The sequence below is a fragment of the Eutrigla gurnardus genome, assembly GCF_963514095.1.
Source record: "Eutrigla gurnardus genome assembly, chromosome: 12".
NCBI classification, from domain to species: Eukaryota; Metazoa; Chordata; class Actinopteri; order Perciformes; family Triglidae; genus Eutrigla; species Eutrigla gurnardus.
In genome coordinates this window covers 7,502,633-7,525,150 of record NC_139926.1, presented here as the reverse complement: position 1 = coordinate 7,525,150, position 22,518 = coordinate 7,502,633, and the positions used below count along the sequence as shown (strand labels likewise).

The window sequence follows — 22,518 nt, the reverse complement described above, 5'->3', positions numbered from 1 at the left end:
TCCTCATCTGTGCTCTTTAACAAACACACCTCCACAGACCCATAGGATAACCATCCAGAACTCCATGTACACACCAGTAAATATATGTGGAGCCCTGATATGAAAGGAACCCAAGCACAGATATAATAGCATGGATGTTCAGAAAACATTTTTTAAAAAGGTCAGATCTTAAAATGTTTAGTTTTCTCCGGCCAACAGTCCAAACTGTGAAATGCAGCAAATTGAACAATTATAGAATGATGAATGCTCACCAGCTTGTTTCAAGCCTTTAGATATACTGACCCACTGCAATAGAAAGTAACCCCATTTGACTCTTTCCTCCCGGGTCAGGTCTCTGTTACTGAGGACTGAGTGAAGACCTCTACTTAGGTCTAATACACAGGTCAATACAAGTGGCCACTGTTGTGTTAGCCTGACAGTGTAGCACTTCACTACCTTCACTTGTGTGGTAATAATGGCACAGGCATTGTTGAACCCTGCAGAGCCTAGAGATCACCCCTAAGCACTGAAGCCCATTGACTACCCCTACCTGTAGCCAACTCAAATGTTGTGTCAGCATAATAATCCTTCATCTGTCTGTGATCTCTTCCCATCACCGTGTCTTAATGTGTGTACACCTTCCAGTTTCCTCTGTGATAATCCAACATTTCTCACCAAAACTCATACCATCGTTCTTGTGGGATAAAGGATCTTGTGATTGTACCGGCAGCAGATCCCGCCAGCAGAGGGCAGTAGAGTCCACAACTGACCATTTTACACCCCATGCCTGGGAGTTTCAGAGTTACAGAGCCTGATCTATAAAGGTCCCATTGAAATGAGTCATAGTTTACAAAATGTCACCAGGAAGTAAATATTTAAAAAGATGTTACGAGGGTAAGACTGCTTTTTGTCGCACCAAAAGAGGAGCTGTACCTCCTTGTCCTTCCTCACCACAGTCCCCCCCCCAACCTCTCTCCCCCCACCAACCTTAGCCCCATATGCTGTTTAGACATTGCATTGCCGTTTTGCTGCATGATGTGTGTGATGCTTTCAAATCCTAGATTGTATCCAGACCTCCAATCAAGGACAAAATGTCTGTTAAGGTAAGAGACAGCCCCCCCCCCCCCCAAAAGAAAACACTTCTACACTTTTGTCCAAAACACTTCCACCAGCTCATTTCCACACAGAGTGTAGAACAGCAACAAACGTCTGCGTGGTTCCAAATGGAATAAAGCAGGATAATGACTGTTGTTTTGAACTAATGGACACATAAACAATGCCTGTGCCGTACTTACCGGTGTGTTGAGAGGCTCATTAATCGCCCAGCAGTGTCTGGGTTTATCTCACTGGAGGAAACCCTTCCTTGGAAACCAGTTTCCAACCTGGCAACCAAACATCCCCCCCCCCCCCCCCTGAGGGTCCACCACCAATTACTTCTGTAAGAGCTGCCATGATATGCAAAAGTAGCCTGTTATCTTCCCGTCCTGTCTAGTGTACCCAACACTCGCATCACTCACTTCTTTCGCTTTATATACCACTGACTATTTCAGAAACTCCAGCGCCCCAAACCGTCCTTCACTTAGCTCAATCTCCCAACGTCTGCTTTTTCCCCCCAACAGATCTATGTGAGAGCTCAGTTTGAATACGACCCCTCCAAAGACGAGCTCATCCCCTGCAAGGAGGCCGGCATTCGCTTCCAGGTGGGCGACATCATCCAGATCATCTCCAAGGACGACCACAACTGGTGGCAGGGCAAGCTGGAGAACATGAAAAATGGCACGGCGGGCCTCATCCCGTCGCCAGAGCTGCAGGAGTGGTGAGATGCAATCACACACACACACACACACACACACAGAGGTTACAGAGAAACTAGTCCTCTGCATCTTCAATCCTTCAGCTCAACACGAAACCTGACACTGTGTGTGTGTGTGTGTGTGTGTGTGTGTGTGTGTGTGTGTGTGTGTGTGTGTGTGTGTGTGTGTGTGTGTGTGTGTGGTAGGCGGGTGGCGTGTATAGCCATGGAGAAGACCAAGCAGGAGCAGCAGGCCAGCTGTACTTGGTTTGGCAAGAAGAAGAAGCAGTACAAAGACAAGTATTTGGCAAAGCACAATGCAGGTACATCATGTACTCACACACATCCATGATCACATGCATGCGCACGCAACACACCATGCGACAGACGTTTCAGCGCATGTATGCATGTTACACAATTTGCACACGAGTGGGAATGTGTGGGCTTGAGGGCAAGCGTTTCTGTCTGTCTGTCTGCGTGTCTGTCTGTCTGTCTGTCTGTCCTGTCCCCTCCAGTAGCCGAGTCCCAGGATTGACAGGGAAAGCTGTCACCGTAGCAGAAAGCTTATACGAGCACAGGGCCAACTTAGAGAAGTGTGGGCATCTCTTTGATATGGAGACCAGGTTTGAGCTAGCAACTCATTTCCATGTGCTCTCCTGTGTGTATCTTTAGTGAACACGAGGTATCAAATACTGGTCTGTCTTAACATAGATTCTATGTGTGTCGTGGGGTAAAAGCTCAACACGTGTGTTTGTGACCTGAGCTGAGACTGTGGAGTCCACAGGGAGGCAGGGACGGGTCAGTGTGGGAGTTTCCTGCTGACAGTGGAAGGTGGTGGGAAAGGTTTTTGTTTGCTGTTAGTTTTGACACCAAATAGCTGTTGAGGAGCTGTGGTTCCAGCCTTGTTGGTCTCTAGAAACTGTTTGTTTATATTTGCTTTCAGATCAAAATGTGTATTTCATGAACAGCAGCTGTGAGACAGGCCGTCTTTGTATGCATGTGTTATTAAAAATCAAAGCCCAGAGCCCCATTTGGAAACCCCTGGAACAAGGCATGAGTGAGTGAGTCTCGTGTAAGGAGCCGTGCAAAATGTGCCGGGTGGAGATGAAACGTGACTTTGAGATGTCAGGCGTCTGCAGCTCGTGTACACAGAGCATCACACCACCTGTACCGTGTGCACTCGGCAGTAATATTCATTGAGACAATATCAGGGTCCGACCATGGATCCAAGCGTAACCTTCCAAATGTGCACACTGAGCAGTAGAAGAGACTCAAGGTCACACTGCAGCTGCAACCAGACCCAGCAGTGTTGGTCTGTGGATCCCACCAATCCTACAGCTGAGACCCAGTAAGGAAACTGTGTGTGTGTGTGTGTGTGTGTGTGTGTGTGTGTGTGTGTGTGTGTGTGTGTGTGTGTGTGTGTGTGTGTGTGTGTGTGTGTGTGTGTGTGTGTGTGTGTGTGTGTGAGACTATACACAGACATCTGTCAATGTCCATTTATTGCCTTAATATATCTTAGCATGCAATTCAGAAAATAGTAATTTAGTCATAAAAGCATGAATGCATGGGATCCAAAGTCACCTGCATTTATTCATCAGTATTTAAACTCATCCTCCATTTGAACAGATTCATAACTGAGTACACCGATAGGTAATGCTGAACACTTTGATCCCACGGTCATCAAACGTTTCTGTCTCCTCAGAATTAGTAGCTGGTGAAATCCTGAATTGTTTGCATGTTTTTGTTTGTGTGCATCTGTGTGTTCGCGTAGAGAAAACTTTATTATACGCTCTGAAACAACACCTTGTATGTGAGTTCTGTCAGCAACATGTCTGGCCAAATAATTAGCATTTTAAATTATTATTATTATTTTGGGAAATATCACATCTTACACTACAACTGTGTGACAAAATATATATTTTAAGGTAAGGTATTGAACATTGCTATCATACTGGAACAATACTGGAACATTGTACTGGTACCAGGATGTAAATTCAGTCAGGACCACTTTGGTCAAAGAAAGGTTTGCTCTGTAAGTCAGACGCAGCATTAGGAGGAGGAGCTGTGGTGGAGGCGGGCTAAAGCAGCTTTACAGGCGCCCTTTATGACATTTGCCAATTGGATGCGTAGAAGAGAGTCAGCTGACCCATCAGCTGATTGGGCTGGCTTGAGATGCTATCAGCTGATGTAGCTGGACTTTGAGGCCTGCCTGAACTAACACTTGGCTCAACTTCAGGTTTCATTTTGCTGAAAAACTGAGGATCACATCATTCTGTATGACTGTTGTTGTGTATATATATATATATATATATATATATATAGCTTGAACCCTGGCCGTTGACAGTCTGTCTGGGACTGTGGTGCTGGTGCATGTTGTTACCATCTCGCCGGCACACTTCCCACGGTGACATATCACCAGTTGGAGTGAAGTCACCCTTCAGCAGCAACAACAGCTGTATACGGTGTACTGTTCCATCTCCATTGTCGGCGCTGTGTCCAGCTGTGGTTTCTTGCTGTTTGTGTGTAACATTTTGTAATTCTGCTGTTGTAACCGAACCATGTTATGACCCCTCCTGTTCATCTCTCTGGCTTTCTCCTACTGAACGGCTTCTCTGCATGTAAGTAACCACCAGTGACAGCAACCACCACCTCCTCTCTCTCTCTTCTAACCCCCCTCCCTGTAGCTCAAGTCAGCTGTTGCTGCCAGCTGTTCAGTTTTGCTTCTGTTGCTTTGGTCATAAAACAACAGAAGGCTGAGAAACAAAACTGAAACCATGTAGCTTAGTTTGTGTCTTCCAGATATCGTGTGCTGTCGTGTTTTTCTGGATCAATGTTTGGTCGCGTGTTCCCAGACTACATGTAAATATTCTGGAACAGTGTCTCCCCTTGTGCGGATCTTTAAAGAACTTTAAAGAATGATTCACCGTCAGTCTGCAGCCTCCTGCCGCACGAGAGAACCCAGTGACTTGTGGGTATTGTATTTCCCGTGTCAGCGCCCTGAGGTGGTGGCTGCACGGAGGCTCATGTTCCAGAGGCTGAGAACACATTGTACAGTTAACAGCTCGGCTGGAACATGTGACACACTCTGCACTAACAACAAACAACCTGCAATTCGCCTCAGTTATTCTGGCCTGTGTTTTGTCACGCAGAGAAACGGCCGGAAAAACCTCCCCTGCTTTTAATGACTGTTTTTATAGAACAAATACCCTAAAGGTAACCTATCAACTGTTCTGTTGTTCAAGTTGGATTAATAATCTGTGCACAGTTGCATAAAGGTTCATGAAAATACATTTCACAGTTACTTAGTGATCTATTTAGAAGAAATTGTTGCCCAAATATTATGTCCTTAAATCAGACGGCAGCAACTATGTTGAAAATCAGTTTTATCAAAGATTTGATTCATCTGACAACAGTTAGCTGTCCAGTTTGAAGTGGTTCTTGTAAAGACAAACATCAATGTGTTTAGATAACGGGCACGGTTTGATTAAAAGCAAAGCCATTGCCATGGAAACGTGTCGTCGGAGAAGAATTCTTCTCTTCAAGTGGAGTTGTTTCTTGTAGCAGCGTTTATGCAAGCAGAGGGTTAGTCATTATACTTTCATTATCCTCATGAAAGATTCCTTCCTCACACCCTCCCTGCTGGATTAGATCAGCACACGGAGCGTTTTCTCGCTGGATGACTTTCTGCTGGGTCGGACTGATTTCATCTCAGAGCTCGGAGGTTATTTTAAGTTTCACTTCACGGATCATCTCAGCTCTTCAGTTTTGTTTGAGTGACCCAACTTCCCCTTCTTTTCACCACATAGTCACCAACATTGTTTAAGACTCTTTTTAGTGCTCCTTGTTCCCCTCTCCATCCTTTTTTGTCCCAGCATGCTCCTCTCCATGCATCCTCTTACTCTGTTTCTGCCTCTCGCTTCCAGTGTTCGACCAACTAGACCTCGTCACATATGAAGAGGTTGTGAAGCTTCCTGCTTTCAAGAGGAAAACACTCGTTTTGTTAGGTAAGAGAAGTGGCAGCAAGAGAGGAGGACTACTTCTTCATAACTGTCCTCGCTGACCGTCTTTGTCTTCGTCAGGGGCCCACGGAGTCGGCAGAAGGCACATTAAGAACACACTCATCACCAAACACCCCGACAGATTTGCCTACCCCATTCCACGTAAGACACACGACCACGGCCTTCCACTGTAACGCACATCACCGTGCCATATGTCATGAAACGGAAACGCTCTGTGTCTCCCGGTGTCCCACAGACACAACCAGACCTCCAAAGAAGGACGAGGAGAACGGGAAGAACTACTTCTTCGTCTCCCACGACCAGATGATGCAGGACATTAGCAACAACGAGTACCTGGAGTACGGCAGCCACGAGGACGCCATGTACGGCACGCGGCTGGAGACCATCCGGAAGATCCACCAGCAGGGACACATAGCTATACTGGACGTCGAGCCTCAGGTGTGTGTGTACGTCGAAGTGTGTGTGCACGCATGCATATTTAAGGACATACTGACTTCTCACCCCCGTTCTCCGCCAGGCCCTGAAGGTCCTGCGGACAGCAGAGTTCGCCCCGTACGTCGTGTTTATTGCTGCGCCAACTATTACGCCAGACATCAATGAGGTAGGACGACACACACACACACACACACACACACACACACACACACACACTGAAAAGACATGTTAAGGGCTACGGTTGGTGATGTTCTACAGTTTTCTTGTTGATCACAAGATCTCATGAAAAGCCCAAAACAAACCTTTGTCTGCAGTGTTGTCCAAAAAAACGACTGAGCCACACTGTTGCAGTGGCTGACATGTTCCCTCATTACCATGAACAAACACACTAGTTCATTACAAACACGTCCTGCTGCCCCAAATACTCACTCGAGCCCACATGTGGATAGATCCTCTCTGTTAAAGTTAAAAAAGAACTAAATTGCCCAACTTTTACAGTTGAAACTACACTGTTGCCCGTAAAGTTGGAATATTTTGTTTTCAGACACTCTGTTTATTCTTATTTAAATGCATCAGTTATGGTATAACTTTATTGTCACTATACGAATACAGCGAAATTACAGTTTCAGTTATCACGTTCACCCAGGTGCAATGATTACATTATGTGTCACAATTACCCACCAGGTGAAAAGAATTCATGCAGAACATTTGCAAATGATTCCAACTTTATGAGCGACCCTGTATAATAAAGGTTTAACATCTTCAGTAGGAACAAAGGGGCTGAGGGTCACTGCAAAGTGTAAAATCATCTTCTTTTATTTGTCTACAAACTGAGAGAAAATCATGAACTTAACAAATGGTTTGTATAAAAGCCCTTGACTCGTGTTCTGCTGATCGACTAAATTGACCGACACCTCTCATCTGCTTTACATTTTATGTGAACCGTTTCAAATCCCGACTCGTTGTTACATCATCGGCTCTTAAACCGGGGGTTTCTTTTGTAGTTTCTCCGTCACTGACACATCTGATCTGCAGTCAGTGTGTGAAGCCGCCACGCAGCGTCCCTTCTGTCTGCTCTACTCTCTCATTCCTCTCTGCACTTGTTTGTTTTCGCATGCTGCATGCGTTTGTTTCTTTGGCGCTCCTCTCAGATGCCCAGGTGGTGTCGAACGCTGCCAGTAAGTAAAGCCTGACAGGATACGTCCTCCATATATTTATATTTAATCATATGTGTGTGTTAGTTTCCACTCATAGCGGTTAGTGGCCCCTTCTGTGTTTTCCCGTTCCCTTCCTCCTCTGCTCAGTAAAGGCTCGTACACACTGTGCTGTCACAGCCACCTTGCAGATTGACTGCATGTCAAGGGGTCGAATATGTGAATATGAATATAAATACACTGAAAACAAAATGTCTGGTAAATTATAGTGCCACAATTTAAATGGGGAAAAAAACCTACACAAGAAATGACACATCTTTGATTCTCGCAGTCGGCACATTGTCAGGATTAAAGATAAATACATATCATATATAAAATGTCAGAAATGTCACATTTTTCCAGAAGGTTAAAATGCTAAAACATCTGTCTAAAACTCCCAAAATATGCCATCTACAAAGATGTTCAACAAAAAAGTGCACAAGCTGCAATCAGTCTTTTGTTAGATTCATCATTATCATTGATCATTTTGGCTTCATTTTCTTAATTAATAAACACCATATTCTCTCTCTCTCTCTCTCTCTCTCTCTCTCTCTCTCTCTCTCTCTCTCTCTCTCTCTCTCTCTCTCTCTCTCTGCTGACTGCTAGCACATAACCATGGATGTAAATGACTTTGTTAGAGCTCAAGGTTAAACTTTGTGAATAATTTTATGGCGTAAGGGAGAGAAACCTTCAACATGTTTTCTCCTCATATTTTTCACTTCTCGTCTTAAATAACTCAATCACACAGTATAAAGGGACCTTAAGAATCTCTCTTGTGTTCTATATGTGCTCTTCGTCACTCTCTTTGTCCGTCTAACAACCTCCATTACTCCTCCTCATCCTCCCCCAGGACGAGTCTCTCCAGCGGCTGCAGAAGGAGTCAGAGATCCTGCAGAAGACCTACGCCCACTACTTTGACCAGACCATCATAAACAACGAGATTGATGAGACCATCAGGCACCTGGAGGAGGCCATTGATCTGGTGTGCACCACCAGCCAGTGGGTCCCTGTGTCCTGGGTCTACTGACCTGCAGCCCTGACCGCCACCAACACCGCCACCCCACCCTCCTCCTCCTCCTCGTCCCCTCCCCTCCCAGCAACAAAACCTCGTCCAAACTCCCATCATTCCCTGTTCGAAGTTAGAATAAATGAAAACTTTAACAAAAACCGATGGGTGACCTCTCTCTACACGGCACTTGATCGAGAACCTCCCTCAGCGTACTGTGAAAGCGACCACAGCATTCAACCGGAATCCTCCTGAACGCTGCACAAACAACCGGTGGCGGCCAACTATCGGACTCCTGCCCTGACAGACGACCTAGTCATAGTGTTGTATAAAAACAGAGTTTAAACAAAAGTGAATATTGTCATGTCTGTACTAGCTAGGAGGCAGCATTTTTGTAGATGTTTGTTTTAAAGAGACAGTACTGTGTCCCGTCCTCCCATCACATTGTAGTCCTGTTGGGTGTTGTAGTACTAAACCATCTGTAGAAAGACGCTGTCGGAGTATTCTATCAGCAGACTGAAGTAAAGCACACAAACACACTGCAGTGTCTTCTCATCTGTAGCTCATGTCACCAGCCCTCCTTCTTTATTTATTCTTTCTTCTACTTTTCCAAGCTGTGATGCTTACATCGTCTCATGATCCTATTGTTACCGTTACACTATCACACACATCACGCACCTTTCGATTTGCCTACCAGGTACTGTCTCTTCTAAATAAATCCATAAATGTTTTAGAGATCTGAATGAGGTTATCATGCATGTGGACATTTGCAAGCTTCCATGCTGTCAGTCAGTCAGTTTTCCCAGTGTTCTTCTGAAAACCTCCACGAAAGAAAAGAAGACACGTATAAATATAAAAATAAAAAAACATTCCAGCTGCTTGGAAGACTGAACGCAGCTAAGGGAAGCAAGGGAGGCAAGAACAGACAGCGACGGAGCGGAGCCGGACATCGACTTGACACCTATGCACATCCCTTGCATTCTGGGTGGCATTTCTAAACCACAGATTTAATAAAATAAAAGAACATTTAAAAGATGATCAACCATAGTGAGATGTGTTTGTAAGAAAAAAAACTAATAAAAGTCTCGATTTTATTCTTTTGTCATACACACAAAAAAAGGAAGAATTTCACCTTATTCCTCATTTGCCATTTCAGAAATGTGATGTCCAAAAGTATTAATGTTTCAATCAAGTTAAACATTTTAGCGAGATGAAATGATGATTTTTATTCTGCAACTGCGTAACTGTCTACAAAGGAAATGTACACTTTACATTCTGCAAAGGAGACGACTTTGGGAGGGGAGAGGAGGCAGCGTGTGCATCTGAATGCCGTGTATGTGAATATGACAGACTGACATACAAACTGCCCCTTGTGTAAATGACTCTGCAATGATAAAAGTTCTTCAGTATGAACATTTTTTAAATATATTTCCTTTTATGTGTTGGAAAAGTGAACCTTGGAGTGGCTCTTTTTTTCTTTTCCACTGAACATAAACACGACACCAACATTGTCTGTCTTAATATCCAGACTGACAGCGGCATGTAGGATAAGAGATATATGTACTTTTTACTGCACTATATTTTCAGATTATGCTTTCAGAAACACAATATAAGAATGGTTTATAATAAATAACAAATTTTCAATGATTCAACTATCTAAAAGTATGAAAAACATTACTGCTTGCATGTTAATGCATCAATAATAATGATCCAATAAGTATAATAACAAAACTGACCAAAGCCCTTCAGCATAGAGAGGCTATACAAGCAGAAAGGCCATGGAGAGGCATGGTGACAAGATGCAAGTGGAAAAAATTACTTTTGAGGTCAAATTCATTACCTGAATCAGGAAGGGCACACAAACATGCCACGAAAGAAATCACACAAACACTCTCGTTGGCTGAACTAGAAAAGAGCGAGTTCATTTGTATGGTGATGTATAGCAACAGAAGGCTTTGGAGTATGAACTGAACTTAAATGTTTAGTCAATGGATCTGGCAATCAACCTCTGTTAATTATATTGTCTCTTTTGTTTAAGAAAAAAATAACAAAATTATATTGTTGCATCATCTGAAAAGTTAATATTCGCCAAGTTTCTTGGTAATGAAGTCACACACACAAATTCGAGCTGCGACACATGTTTCAGGTGCACTCAGCTCACCTCTCACTTCAGTGCTGCATTTCAATCAATCCAAGTGAGGCAGCCTGAACACTGTATTTTACTGTTGCGTAATCCCATACTGTTGATTAAGGACAGCTCTGGTTTTCTTCTGCATTTTGAGTGTGGCTTTTAAATCAACACTTTATCACGTTATTATATTTTTATTCTTGTGCAGAACATTCTGATATTGTTCTATGAAAGGCACTGCCCTAAATACATTTTACCTACTTGCTATGACTTTTTATGACATACTTTAGTATGACATTTTTACTGTAGTAAATGTCATAGTTAAGTATCTCATCAAATGTAATTTTATACTCTACTAAAATAGTATTATAACGACTTTCATAACAAATCATGGTAAAGTATATCATAATAGGATGTCATAAAATGTAATTAAAAGTCATTATATAGTATGTAATAAACACCATAAATCACAGTACAGAATGTCATAAAATGCCATAAAAAATCATAGTAAAGTATGTCATGAAATGTCATAAAAAATTCTAGTATAATATGTCATAAAAGGTCATAAAAAGGCATGGCATACTTTATCATAAAATGTCATAAAAGTCAAAGTAAGGTATGTCATAAAATGTCATAAAAGTAATAGTTGAGTATGTCATAAAAAGTCATAAATCTGTCATGAAATGTCATAAAATCATAGTTTAGTATGTCATACAATGGCATAACAATAATATAGTATGTCATAAAATGTCATAGTATGGAAAGGTGTACTGAAAATATCTAGAATAAACTTCTTTTGTCATAAAAAATCATATTATAGTATGTCATAAAATGGCATAAAAAGGCATAGGATAGTAAGTCATAAAATACCATAAAAATCATAGTAAACTATGCCATAAAATATCATAAAAAGTCATAGTATAGTCTTTCATAAAACCATAAGAAATCATAGGATAGTATGTCATAAGAAATCATGGTATATACCATAACCTGTCATAAAAATCATAGTATAGTAAGTCATAAAATATCATAAAAAGTCGTAGTAAAGTATGGCATAAAATGGCATAAAAGTCATAGTATATATATATGTCATAAAATGGCATACAATAATACTACAGTGTGTCATAAAATGGCATAAAAATTAATAGCATGTCATAAAATGGCATAAAAAGTCATAGTATGTAGCATGTCAGAAAATGTCATAGTATAGAAATGTACGGTGGCCCTGAAGGGCAAACGACAACCACAAAAACACAACCGCATTAAGAAAAACACAACCACAAAAACAAAAAAGACAACCACAAAAACAAAAAAAGACAACCACAAAAACAAAAAAAACACAACCACAAAAACAAAAAAGACAACCACAAAAACAAAAAAAGACAACCACAAAAACAAAAAAAACACAACCACAAAAACAAAAACGACAACCACAAAAACAAAAAAAGACAACCACAAAAACAAAAAACACAACCACAAAAACAAAAAAACACAACCACAAAAACAAAAACACAACCACAAGAAGAAAAAACACAACCACAAAAACAAAAAACCACAACCACAAAAACAAAAAAGACAACAACAAAAACAAAAAACCACAACCACAAAAACAAAAAAGACAACCACAAAAACAAAAAAAACACAACCACAAAAACAAAAAACATAACCACAAAAACAAAAAACCACAACCACAAAAACAAAAAAGACAACCACAAAAACAAAAAACCACAACCACATAAACAAAAAAGACAACCACAAAAACAAAAAAAACACAACCACAAAAACAAAAAACACAACCACAAAAACAAAAAACCACAACCACAAAAACAAAAAAGACAACCACAAAAACAAAAAAGACAACCACGAAAACAAAAAAAACACAACCACAAAAACAAAAAAAACACAACCACAAAAACAAAAAAGACAACCACAAAAACAAAAAAACAACCAAAAAAACACAAGAAGAAAAAAAACGACAAAAACAAAAAAACAACCACAAAAACAAAAAAAACAACAACCAAAAAAACACAATGGCATTAACAAAAACACAACCACATTAACTCCTACCAGAAAAGGTATACTTGCTGTGATGACACATCATTGCTGATTGGACGGAGTTCGTCCATATTTGCTTACGGCTCGGACGGCCATCATTTAGCATCAGATTAAGACAAATATCAAAGATTGCCCTCATTGTGACAGAAGGGTTACGCAGGGCTCAATCACGCATTTCAGCACGTCAGTGTTTTGAGCGGGTGGACGGCTGCTTTGATGCAGCCGCGGTTCCGATGGATCCCGGAGATGTGTGGTCCCAGCAGTTCTGCAAACCTGACCTGAAGTCCACCTGGACCCGATCGTAATCGGTGAATATAAAAAGGGCCATCTGGCAGTTAGCATGATAGTCGCGGAGCTTCATTCTCTTCTTTCAGTAATGACACAATCACTACATCGTCGTCACCTGCTGATATACAGTATGTCACCGTACAATCTTAGAAAGGAACTCAAAGCACACTGTGGCGACAATTAAGGGGAAATAGATACATCAGTACATTCATTCTACATAATTACTTCAAGTATCAAGCCTTCAAAGCCAGTGCAAAGCATATGAAATGAAAATGCAAAAATCTTAAATGTGCCTACTGGGCAGATGAGCATTCAAGTCCACAAATATGGGGAAACGTTTCACAGGCCGAATGAATGAATGTTTACTTGGGTTTACATAAATCTGTCAGGTCCTACTAGAAGCAGATATTTTTAAAGTTATCAAAACAACTTATAAAACACATATAAAGTAACGTACCAAAATCCAACAATTACTGTAGCTGTCTCAGAACATTGTTTCTATTTTTATTTCATATTTCCTAATATCGTTATGGGTCTCTTTCCAGGAAATTCAATGATAGCAGATTTGTCTACAGTATACAACTGTGTAATTTATATCAGTCACTGAAAAGAGTGAGCTCAACACAGTTGCTCTTGTGTAACACCTTAATGTCATTTCAACCAGATATATTAAAGATATTCTGAACATACACGTCTTCTATTACCTCAGTGGTCCAGGATAAAAAATAAAACAGCTGCACGACAACAAACGCAAATGAGAGGGATGAGATGCAGCATCCAGCTTCCCCAGTTGGTTTAGTCCCAGCCTAATCCCACATTAAAGGGCCAGCAGGCCAGTGTGCAGATTAACTGGTGTTCACTGCTGAAATGGTTCGACTCCTCAGCCGAGGCTGACGGGAGTCATTGAGCAGGTATGTCAAAAGTTCAACTTTTTTTTATTTAGAAAAATATATCATGCGACAGCGTTTACTGAGTCTCAGTGTCCATAACACCACTAGGATCACCGAACCAAACTACTGACATACACTGGGGCAAAAAGAAAGCAGTGGCTGGCGCAAGAACAGGGATATTTTAACATTTCAGCTACACAGAACACATCAGTACAGTATATATATATAAACTTTGCAATACTCAAAATATGTTGCAAATTAAGAACACTTTTTTTTCCGCAATCTAATATACTCAAAAGCTTTATTATCCCAAAGGGAACTGACATGCTTTGACACTCCCCTCCCCCATCCACAACCCGACATATGGCCATCACACCCATCACACCCACCACACCCCCAGTACAGAGCCAGGTCCATGAGGGGGGAAGAGTCCATGCATAGGAGGCAAAAGCAATGAGAAAGTCCCTCCATTACGCCGTAACATACGCAAGCAGCAACGCCACTGAGCCGCATGTAATAAGAAGATTAATGCATTTATGGAAAAGCTGAGAACCTACATTTAAGCTGAATGAATAGAAACGAGCAGAGAGGACATCTGTTTGGGAGATAACTACAGGAGCTCTTATCTCCTTTCACTTTACACATAGATGTGAATGAAAGTATATAGTACATAATATTAATTAAAATCGCACATTATGTAACTAAAGGTAGAGGTCCACATCTACATTTTCATCATGTCGCCACGCTAATCCACGGTTTGAAATCAACGCCCACCTCGGCGATGGTAGAAGTGTATCCTGCGTACAGCTGCTTGCTGTTAATCAATCGGGATGGAAGATACGCATCAGATATGCAGTCTATAAATATCATAGATTATTGTAGCTATAGAAACAGCTCATGTGAAAGTAAATGCCTCCATGTCAACGTCGGCCTTTCCAGTCTTTTATTCAGTTTTCCACGCTCGCATTTCAACATGACAAAAAGAAGAAAATCCCCTAATCCCATGTTTGGCAGTGCAGACTGACACGTTCTCCTCTGTGCTTTCATTCATCAATGGAAACATCTTTCATCTCATCTGCAATTTGAAAAGCTACTCATTGGTTTTTCCCCACAGTTCTCATGTGCAACAAAGACAGTAATTCATATCTGAGTGGCCGATCAGATCAAAGACGAGCCACACCGCAGTGACCCAGAGGAGTGCTGGGCTTGCCCGCGGCCCCCCGACCCCTGCGGTGAGCTGCCCGTCCTCCGGCCCCAGCAGGGTCCCATTGCGAAGGCTCTCCGTACCGTTCCCCATCTCCTCCCTGATCTCCTGCTGGAGCAGTTTGGAAATGAGGCTGTTGAAGCGGTTCTCCGTGGTGGAGATGATCTCGGATGAGGCCGTGGTCAGGTTCAGCTCTCCGGGGTCCACGCACGTGCCGTTCGCCTTGGCGAAAACCACCTCGCTGAGATCTAGTCCCGCCACAGAGGAGGGGGAGGCACAGGGGATGTCCCGCACCAGCTTGTAGCTTTCCATCCACTCCTTCAGCCACTCCAGGTCGCAGACACACTCCCAGGGGTTCCTGAAGAGATAGAGGCGGCCCAGGAAGTAGACGGGCTGGAACACAGGGAAGGGGAGGGTGGTGAGGTTGTTGCTGTTCAGGTGGAGCGTGATCAGGCTGGTCAGGTTCTCGAACGTGCCTTCCTCGATGTTCAGCAGCTGGTTCCTGTCCAGGTACAGGACCTCAAGCTCCACCAGGTCACTGAACCAGGTCTTGGACACGTTGGTCAACAGGTTCCCCCCAAGGTTGAGCATCTTGAGGCGGATGAGGCCCTTGAAGGCGAGCCGGGGCAGATCACACAGCAGGTTGTCATTGAGGTAGAAATTCTCCAGCCGCACAAGATCCTGGAAGGCCTGGTCATGGATCACGTTGATGCGGTTTTCCTGGAGGTTCAGGTACCTGTTATAAGTAGACGATAGAGATGGTTTAAAATACAGAACTGAGTACTTTAGGGGGATATTTCCACAGTAAGCCCTTCATATAAAAGAGTAAATCTTCAACTATGGAAAAAAGACAGACTAGTGATCCCTACAGCCAAAATACAGGCAAGAAAACAAAACCAAAAACATTCAAGGAATGCTCTCCAGATCAGGCTGACACCCCTGCAGCATATCCAGAATTGCTACCACAATTACCAGCTTGCTATATCCCAGGGAGTGCAGTTGCTCACGGGAGGCAGACCCAGCAACACCTTAGTCCCACATTATGATTTCTTAAATGACTTTTTTCTTTCAGTAATCTTAGATTTAGTTGGTATTTTATTTTGGCCTGGAGATGGCCGGCAGTCCTACTTTTCGTTTTAGTTTTTAGTTTATAATTTGGTTCTGTCGGACAGGGAGGGGGGCCAGCTTCGACGTCCCTATAGGGGGTGGCCTGGTCCCCCTCCATTTGGCTGAGTTTGGCCAGCATCTCCAGGTCCCTTTTGGTTTGCTGGCTTCGTTATTTGGTAAAGTATTTATATTGCATTTCAGTTATGGGTTTATTAAAGAATGTTTATTTTCTGGTGGGAAAAGTTGGTTAATAAAAACCGGTTAAAACGTCCTACTTCCTGGTGTCCTTTTATGTTGAGGTCTCCAATTCGAGGCACTGATTCATTTATTTAATTGCTTGGAGGCCGTAACAACATACTTGATATTGATACACACTTTGTAAAAGTGAGAAAAGAGTTTATAAAATGGGACGAGCCCAACTGCCATTGAGTTGAAAACAATTACTCTCTTACCAATGCACCTTTAAGAGACTCATTCAATTGGGAGAGCATTTTTATCGAATGAGGTGTTGAATGTGGTCTGGCTGCCAGCCACCTAACATTGTCTGTGCAGGAGCATCTCCCCAGCTGTTTATCCCATACTATTATAGTACAAACCCTATTTCCAGAAAAGTTTAGGATATTTTCCAAAATGCAGTTAAAACAGAAATCTTTGTGTTGATTAACATGAGCTTTTATTTAACTGACAAACGTAAAAAGAAAACCTTTTTAATAGTTTTACCAACCAACTTTGTGTGGTGCCTGCCACACAGGCACAATGGAAAGTTGACTATGTCCAAGTAAGACTAATCTGGACGATTCCACAATAGACAGGTGAATTAGTAACCGGTGAGGCTATAATTGGGAGCTTGCACCAAGCAATGTTATGAGCCTTTGTGAGACAGAAATGTCCAGATTTAAGATTACAGCAATATCATGTTCTGTGATCAGGGCTAATGGTATTAGCCTAATGCTAAATCACAAAAAAAATACACCACATTTCACATTTAGACTTCACTCATGCATCAAATATTGGTAAGTTAATGTATCTTACTTGAGGCTGCCCAGGCCCAGCAGGGAGTTGTAGGCCACGGCCTCGATCTTGTTCCTCTCCAGGTAGATGTGGGTCAGGTTCTCCATGCCCCTGAAGGCTCCGGGGATCCTCCTGAAGTTGTTCTGGAAGCAGAGCACCTCCTTCAGCGCCGGTTGCTCTATGAAGATGCGGTCGGGGATGTTGAAGAGGTTACAGTTTGACAGGTCCAGGCGCACCAGCTTCTTCAGGCCTGTGAACGCCCGTGTATGGAGGTAACTGATGTAGTCGTTGTTCGCCATTTTCAGCTCCACTAAGTTACCGAGGCCCTGCAGGACAGAGGGTCGGTCGGGAGTTAGATATGCAGATTTCAAGATGTCGTTTACAAGACTCCAAACCAAAGATATTTTTAAGCCAAAGCTGCTATCAAAAGAGCCAGTACTGCTCATTACATATCAATAAGACGAACAACTTCCTAAAAACAGGTTAAAATGGATCCCAGTAAGAATGTGGGTCACAGGCAAACAAGCAAGTGTTTGTTGGGGCTTTAAAAAAATAATTTCTAGTAGATCACTTCAAAAAACACAATCGAATTTAAACCCATCTAATCCTATAGATAGGTTTGATTTTATTTGGATGTGAATGGTTTCATATTTGCTACTCATAAAAATGAAAACATTTCCACGAGACCGTGTTTCTGCGTAAAGCTGTTCTGGTTTTTGTATGTAATTTTGTGATGGTTTGGATATCACCGTTAAAATCCCATTGTGTTTTGGAGTAAGTGGCACATTTCTCAGCTGCAGACATCCCAAAGACTAGGCAAATGGAATGAAAATAAATGTTTGTTTGTTTGTTTTAACCAAAACTTTAACATTACAAGATGGGGCGTTTTTTTGCTAGTTGTATTTATGAACATCTGTATTTTGAGGCACTTGTGATGAACACTGAGAGAATAGGGCAGTTTGTGTGCTCTCCTACATAGTTCTCATCCTGCTAGAGGTAAATGCCCTGAATCCTTCTCACGTCAACCACAGAAGATGCAACGATGTCAGCCTTCATGAGCTTCATCAAACATGCCGCTCACACACTGTTACACTCTGACCTGAAGGCACAGACAAAACCATGTATCTCCTTTTTCTGTTCAAATTCCTAAACAATGCTATAAATGATTTCTGCTTCTTTTTAAGAAAAGAAAAGTGCAAACGTCAGCGCCAAAGCTCAGCAGACCTTGAAGGCTCCAGGGGTAATGAAGGAGATGTTGTTGTGGTCCAGAGAGAGAGACTTGAGGGAGGGCAGGGTGCCGAAGGCCCTCTCCGACAGGAACTTGAGTTTGTTCTTGTCCAGGTTGATGGCGGACGCCTCACAGGGGAACTCCTTGGGCAACTCAGACATGCTGGTGCGGTCGCACAGCACGCTGCAGCTCTTCTCCTGTGTGCAGGAGCAGGGCGGTGGACACGCCCGGACACAAGCCCACCGGGCCAGCACCGCCTGGGGCAGCAGGAGCAGCACGGAGACTGGAAAAGGATGCAGGGAAAACACACGCATCAGAAACAATACAAAACCACCGGTCCTAAATACTCAAAGAATCTCTTCAGCCAGACAAAGAAAATATGTCTTCACTCAAAAGTCAGTGCTGGTGTGAGTGCTTGCTATGTTGTGCATTTGTATAAGAATCAATCAAAACAGGATGCTGGGAATTGTTCAGTTTCACAATTCACAATTATCATTACTCTTTATTACACTTTTTAGGATCAATACAACCAAATTCAAATTGGGGCTGTTTGTGTATCAGGAAAGAAAGGGATTCCTAAAACCTACATACAATCGGTCCATTCAAAGGCTTCAAACAGAGGCTGGGATTCAAGGTCAGTGGTTCCCAAAAGTATTCTGTCGTTGAAGGTGAGACAATTGATATCTGTATGATAAATATGAAGCTACCACCAGCAGCTACACTTAGCTTAGCATAAAGACTGGAAACAGGTGGAAAAAGTTAGCTTGGCTCTGTCCAAAGGTAAGAAAAAACACGTATACCAGCATCTTTAACCCTCAAGATTAACATTGTTTAAGCTTAAAAACAGTGAGTGATGACCGTGAGATGGTTTTACAGACGGGTTATGGGCTTTCAACCGTGACGTTGCTCAGGGCCGTGCTAGGCTAAGCTAAGCTAAGCTAACCAGCTGCTGTTTTCATATTGAATGGACGAATAACAGTTCCTATGAAAACTATTCCAATTAAATATACGGCCTACATTAAACCAGCATCTCCTGATACCGTCATATTTTGGATTTCACTTAATAAACTCAATAACTTAATAAGCAACTTCACATTTTAAGATTTATTTTCTCTTTTTTTAACCATTTTTCCCCCATAGCAGACATTTTGACGAGTCACAGCGGTTAGGAGTGGAGTGTTAGGAAAGTTTGACAAGTCAAATGTCTGCTGTGAAAAACGCTTCACTCAGGATCTTGTGACATGACTCAAAGCTTCTAAATGGACCTCGTGATGGGATTTTTATGTAACTTTTTTAGTTGACATTCCCATCCCGGGCACTAGATCAATACAATTGACCCATATTCTGCAATGAGATTTGAGATTCCTCAGTCCATATTTGGTTGGCAGTTTTATTGCCTCAGAGTTAAGTGATAAAGTACTTGCAGGCTCCTCAGGTCCAAGTCCCAACACAAACCTGTCCCCTGTCCCCTGTCCCTGTCCGTAAACCTACAAAACCTTTGATTTGAGGTTTGAGTCACGTTGAGCAGCAGGTCGAGGCCCAACGGTCTCTTTACCAGCTGCTGGTGAAATGATGTGATTAAAACAGACCAGCTTAAATCAGAGATTAGCCCACAACAATAGGTATTGTCTGTGCTCGGGATTTCACCTCAATCCAGTTCATGTTAGCTGGAGTTTGCCACTGCCTTTTAGTCTGATCAATCAGTCAATCAGTGCTTATGGATGAGGTGTCTTTGATGGAGGCGAAGCCACATTTCTGGGCGGTTCTTTGATGGAAATATTAATGTTATCTGAGCTAAACTATTATTAAATATTAATACATGAGCATTTACAGTGTGTTTTCTCTTTCACCAGGCCTCTACAGGCTGTGAAATCATGTTAACAGGCGTGGAGGAAAGTAGAAGGGAAGGCTTTGAAACTGACCAGTGAACGTGATGACAGTCATTACTGTAGTCTCTCATCTGGGACATGCCCGGATTAACGGAGGTCTGAAACGGCACAAAAACAGCACAGCGGCACTTAATGATGAACGGTTATGAATTATATAAATATGTCCCAGAGCCAGTTGCATTTGGAGAACACTGTTTTAGCTCGGTTTGACTTGAACTTTAAGTGGTGATAAAAAAAAAAAAGGGGGAAGAGTTACAATCTCGTATCATCTCTGTGGGAGCTAATTTACAGAATATCTTCATGTTAACCTTTGCAAACAGAAAGGCCAGCAGAAAGGCAAGTGACATACCTGTAGATCTTTCCAGGCAGCTGCATCCATGCGTGTTGAAGGTCACAGTCCAAATCTTCATGCATGCGTCCATCCTGACCATCCCGCGTGTGTCTGCACCTTCAACAGCATCACTGAGGCTTCTGTCTGACACGGTTCTCCAGCAAAAGTGTGTGTGCTTGTGTTTACACACTTCATCCTCCTACACTACACACACACACACATACACACACACACACCAAAAAGCCATCTCCTAATGGCAGTGAAATCCCCTGGATGGAGTGGTGGAGTGATGGATGGAGATGGGCGCTTGGCAGGATTACAGGAGTAAAGCAAAGCTCTCAGATCAAACCCGCCTAGAGGGGTGACTTGGAAACACACAGATTACACAAACACACACTCACACAGCGGGAAGTTGGAAATAAAACTTCAGAAATGCAGATGCTGAAATGGATTAGAGGATCAGCGCACCATCAGCAGTGTGATCTGATGAGAGAGGCAATCGATACAATTTGCTGAATAAGATTACTGTACTGTCCGAGCTGTGGGGAACGTTGTCTTCATCCAGAGCCGAGAGCATCAACTGATTTCAATGTCCCGAAAACATCATTTTCAAAATGACACAGATATTATACAACAGGGTTTTAATGGGTGTCACTGACTCAGTAGTTATGAAACCTACTCAGCACATTAGAGGCCATGTGACCTTTCAAGAGTAACATGAAAAACCTCCCAAAAGTGGGGTAAAAATGTTTTTTATGCAGGATGGAGGATGTTACTTTACATCCTAAAAAGCTCCGACTGACGACCATCTGTAGAGGCAACAAATACAGGTCAGCTTTCTTTTTGTGTTGACCATTTTACCCTCATTTCATTAAACTAAGTCACTTGAAAGTTCAGCACACATGCCATTATCTCTGCACATCTGGTTGCCATGGGAGGAGACGGCTGTGACGCGCCTCTGGATTTGGATCGTCTGGTGGATTCGGCTCACCTGGTCTGACTGTCGGCAACACTTCTGAAGACAAAGCAGCCAAACACACATCACACGTCACTACAAAACCAAGAACATTGATGTGCTGCAACCCTAGAGAAAGACTTTCAGAAAGAGCTTCAAACCTGGAATTTGCTAATTTTCGGGCACAAAAGCTCAGGTCTTATTGACATTTAAGGAAGGGGTGTTATTAAAAACCAGGGATGGATTGCCGGCCTATCAGTTCTCAGATAGCGTTTATTCGCCCCAAAAGGTGTTAAGATGGCGTAGAAGGTGCCGATGAATCTGTGCAGGGCAGTCACGTTTCTCCACAGCAAACCAGAACTTTTGAATAACGGGACTCGCTATTTGCTCAGGAAAGAAACCAAGGTTAGGTTGTTTTTAGAACATCTTAGTATATTCTACTTTGGTTGCATGGTTATTTCTTTGTTCTGTAACATTTACAATTGCATGAGTTTAGGGGGAACTATCCACATGCATCTAGTACACTTGCATGTTCTTTGTACTGTACATTTGTCTATTCTTGTGCTTTGCATGCTTGAATTGTTCACTTAAAATCAAGTATAGTCACACAGTATATAATGTTGATGTGATAGTCACAAGGGATTCATTTGATCAAAACCCAGTAAGTGGACGATACTGTTGTCTTTATCAGCACATATCAGCAAATTCTGATCTTTCAACTATCAGTCGAAAATTAAAAAGGTCCTAAAAAAAAAAAAATCAATGCATCCTGCAGAGTATTATGATTGAGCAGAAGTGGCATTTTTGGTGACATTTAAGGTTGCATTTAAGTTGGACTTGTTGATATTGTTCAAAGGTTTTTGTTCTATTTTCTATTTCAGTATAACAAAAATAAAAACCCATATATATCCTTTGAGCTGGGTTGTTGGAGAAAAACGGAATAAAACAAATTAAAAGTTCAGCGAATTGAGGTGTTCAGTTGGGGAAATAACACAATTCACACAGATA

The 22,518-nt window shown here is 42.3% G+C and overlaps 2 protein-coding genes across 16 annotated transcripts in view; one reads left to right on the top strand and one right to left on the bottom strand.

Moving 5' to 3' along the window:
- Positions 1-9,879, top strand: part of caska (calcium/calmodulin-dependent serine protein kinase a) — a 113,491-nt gene extending 103,612 nt beyond the window's left edge. For 6 of the 15 annotated variants that reach the window (XM_084023461.1, XM_084023457.1, XM_084023454.1 and 3 more), the window contains 7 exons: positions 1,599-1,795; positions 1,979-2,094; positions 5,695-5,775; positions 5,851-5,931; positions 6,026-6,228; positions 6,308-6,391; positions 8,269-9,879. In XM_084023461.1, the coding sequence (XP_083879587.1) occupies positions 1,599-1,795; positions 1,979-2,094; positions 5,695-5,775; positions 5,851-5,931; positions 6,026-6,228; positions 6,308-6,391; positions 8,269-8,445 (939 nt within the window). In that variant the 3' untranslated portion in view covers positions 8,446-9,879. Of the gene's footprint in view, positions 1-1,040; positions 1,083-1,562; positions 1,796-1,978; positions 2,095-5,694; positions 5,776-5,850; positions 5,932-6,025; positions 6,229-6,307; positions 6,392-8,268 lie in introns of all 15 variants that reach the window. The other 9 variants (XM_084023458.1, XM_084023459.1, XM_084023456.1 and 6 more) reach the window with 4 other exon arrangements.
- Positions 9,880-13,431: 3,552 nt separating this feature from the next.
- On the bottom strand, positions 13,432-21,135 carry nyx (nyctalopin). Its single transcript, XM_084022436.1, has 6 exons — positions 21,024-21,135; positions 20,574-20,754; positions 20,258-20,322; positions 18,332-18,618; positions 17,129-17,433; positions 13,432-15,725 (listed from the first exon to the last, which is right to left on the bottom strand). The coding sequence occupies exons 3-6, from the start codon at positions 20,277-20,279 to the stop codon at positions 14,903-14,905; spliced, it is 1,437 nt and encodes a 478-aa protein (XP_083878562.1). The 5' UTR covers positions 20,280-20,322; positions 20,574-20,754; positions 21,024-21,135; the 3' UTR covers positions 13,432-14,902.
- Positions 21,136-22,518: the final 1,383 nt, after the last annotated feature.

Excerpts from the sequence above, each read along its gene's own strand:
- nyx (XM_084022436.1), bottom strand. The coding sequence starts at position 20,279 with ATGACTGTCATCACGTTCACTG. Across the intron at positions 18,619-20,257 it reads GACTGTCATCACGTTCACTG|TCTCCGTGCTGCTCCTGCTG; the intron begins GTCAGTTTCAAA and ends ATCCTTTTCCAG. Across the intron at positions 15,726-17,128 it reads CTGGGCCTGGGCAGCCTCAA|GTACCTGAACCTCCAGGAAA; the intron begins GTAAGATACATT and ends TACTTATAACAG.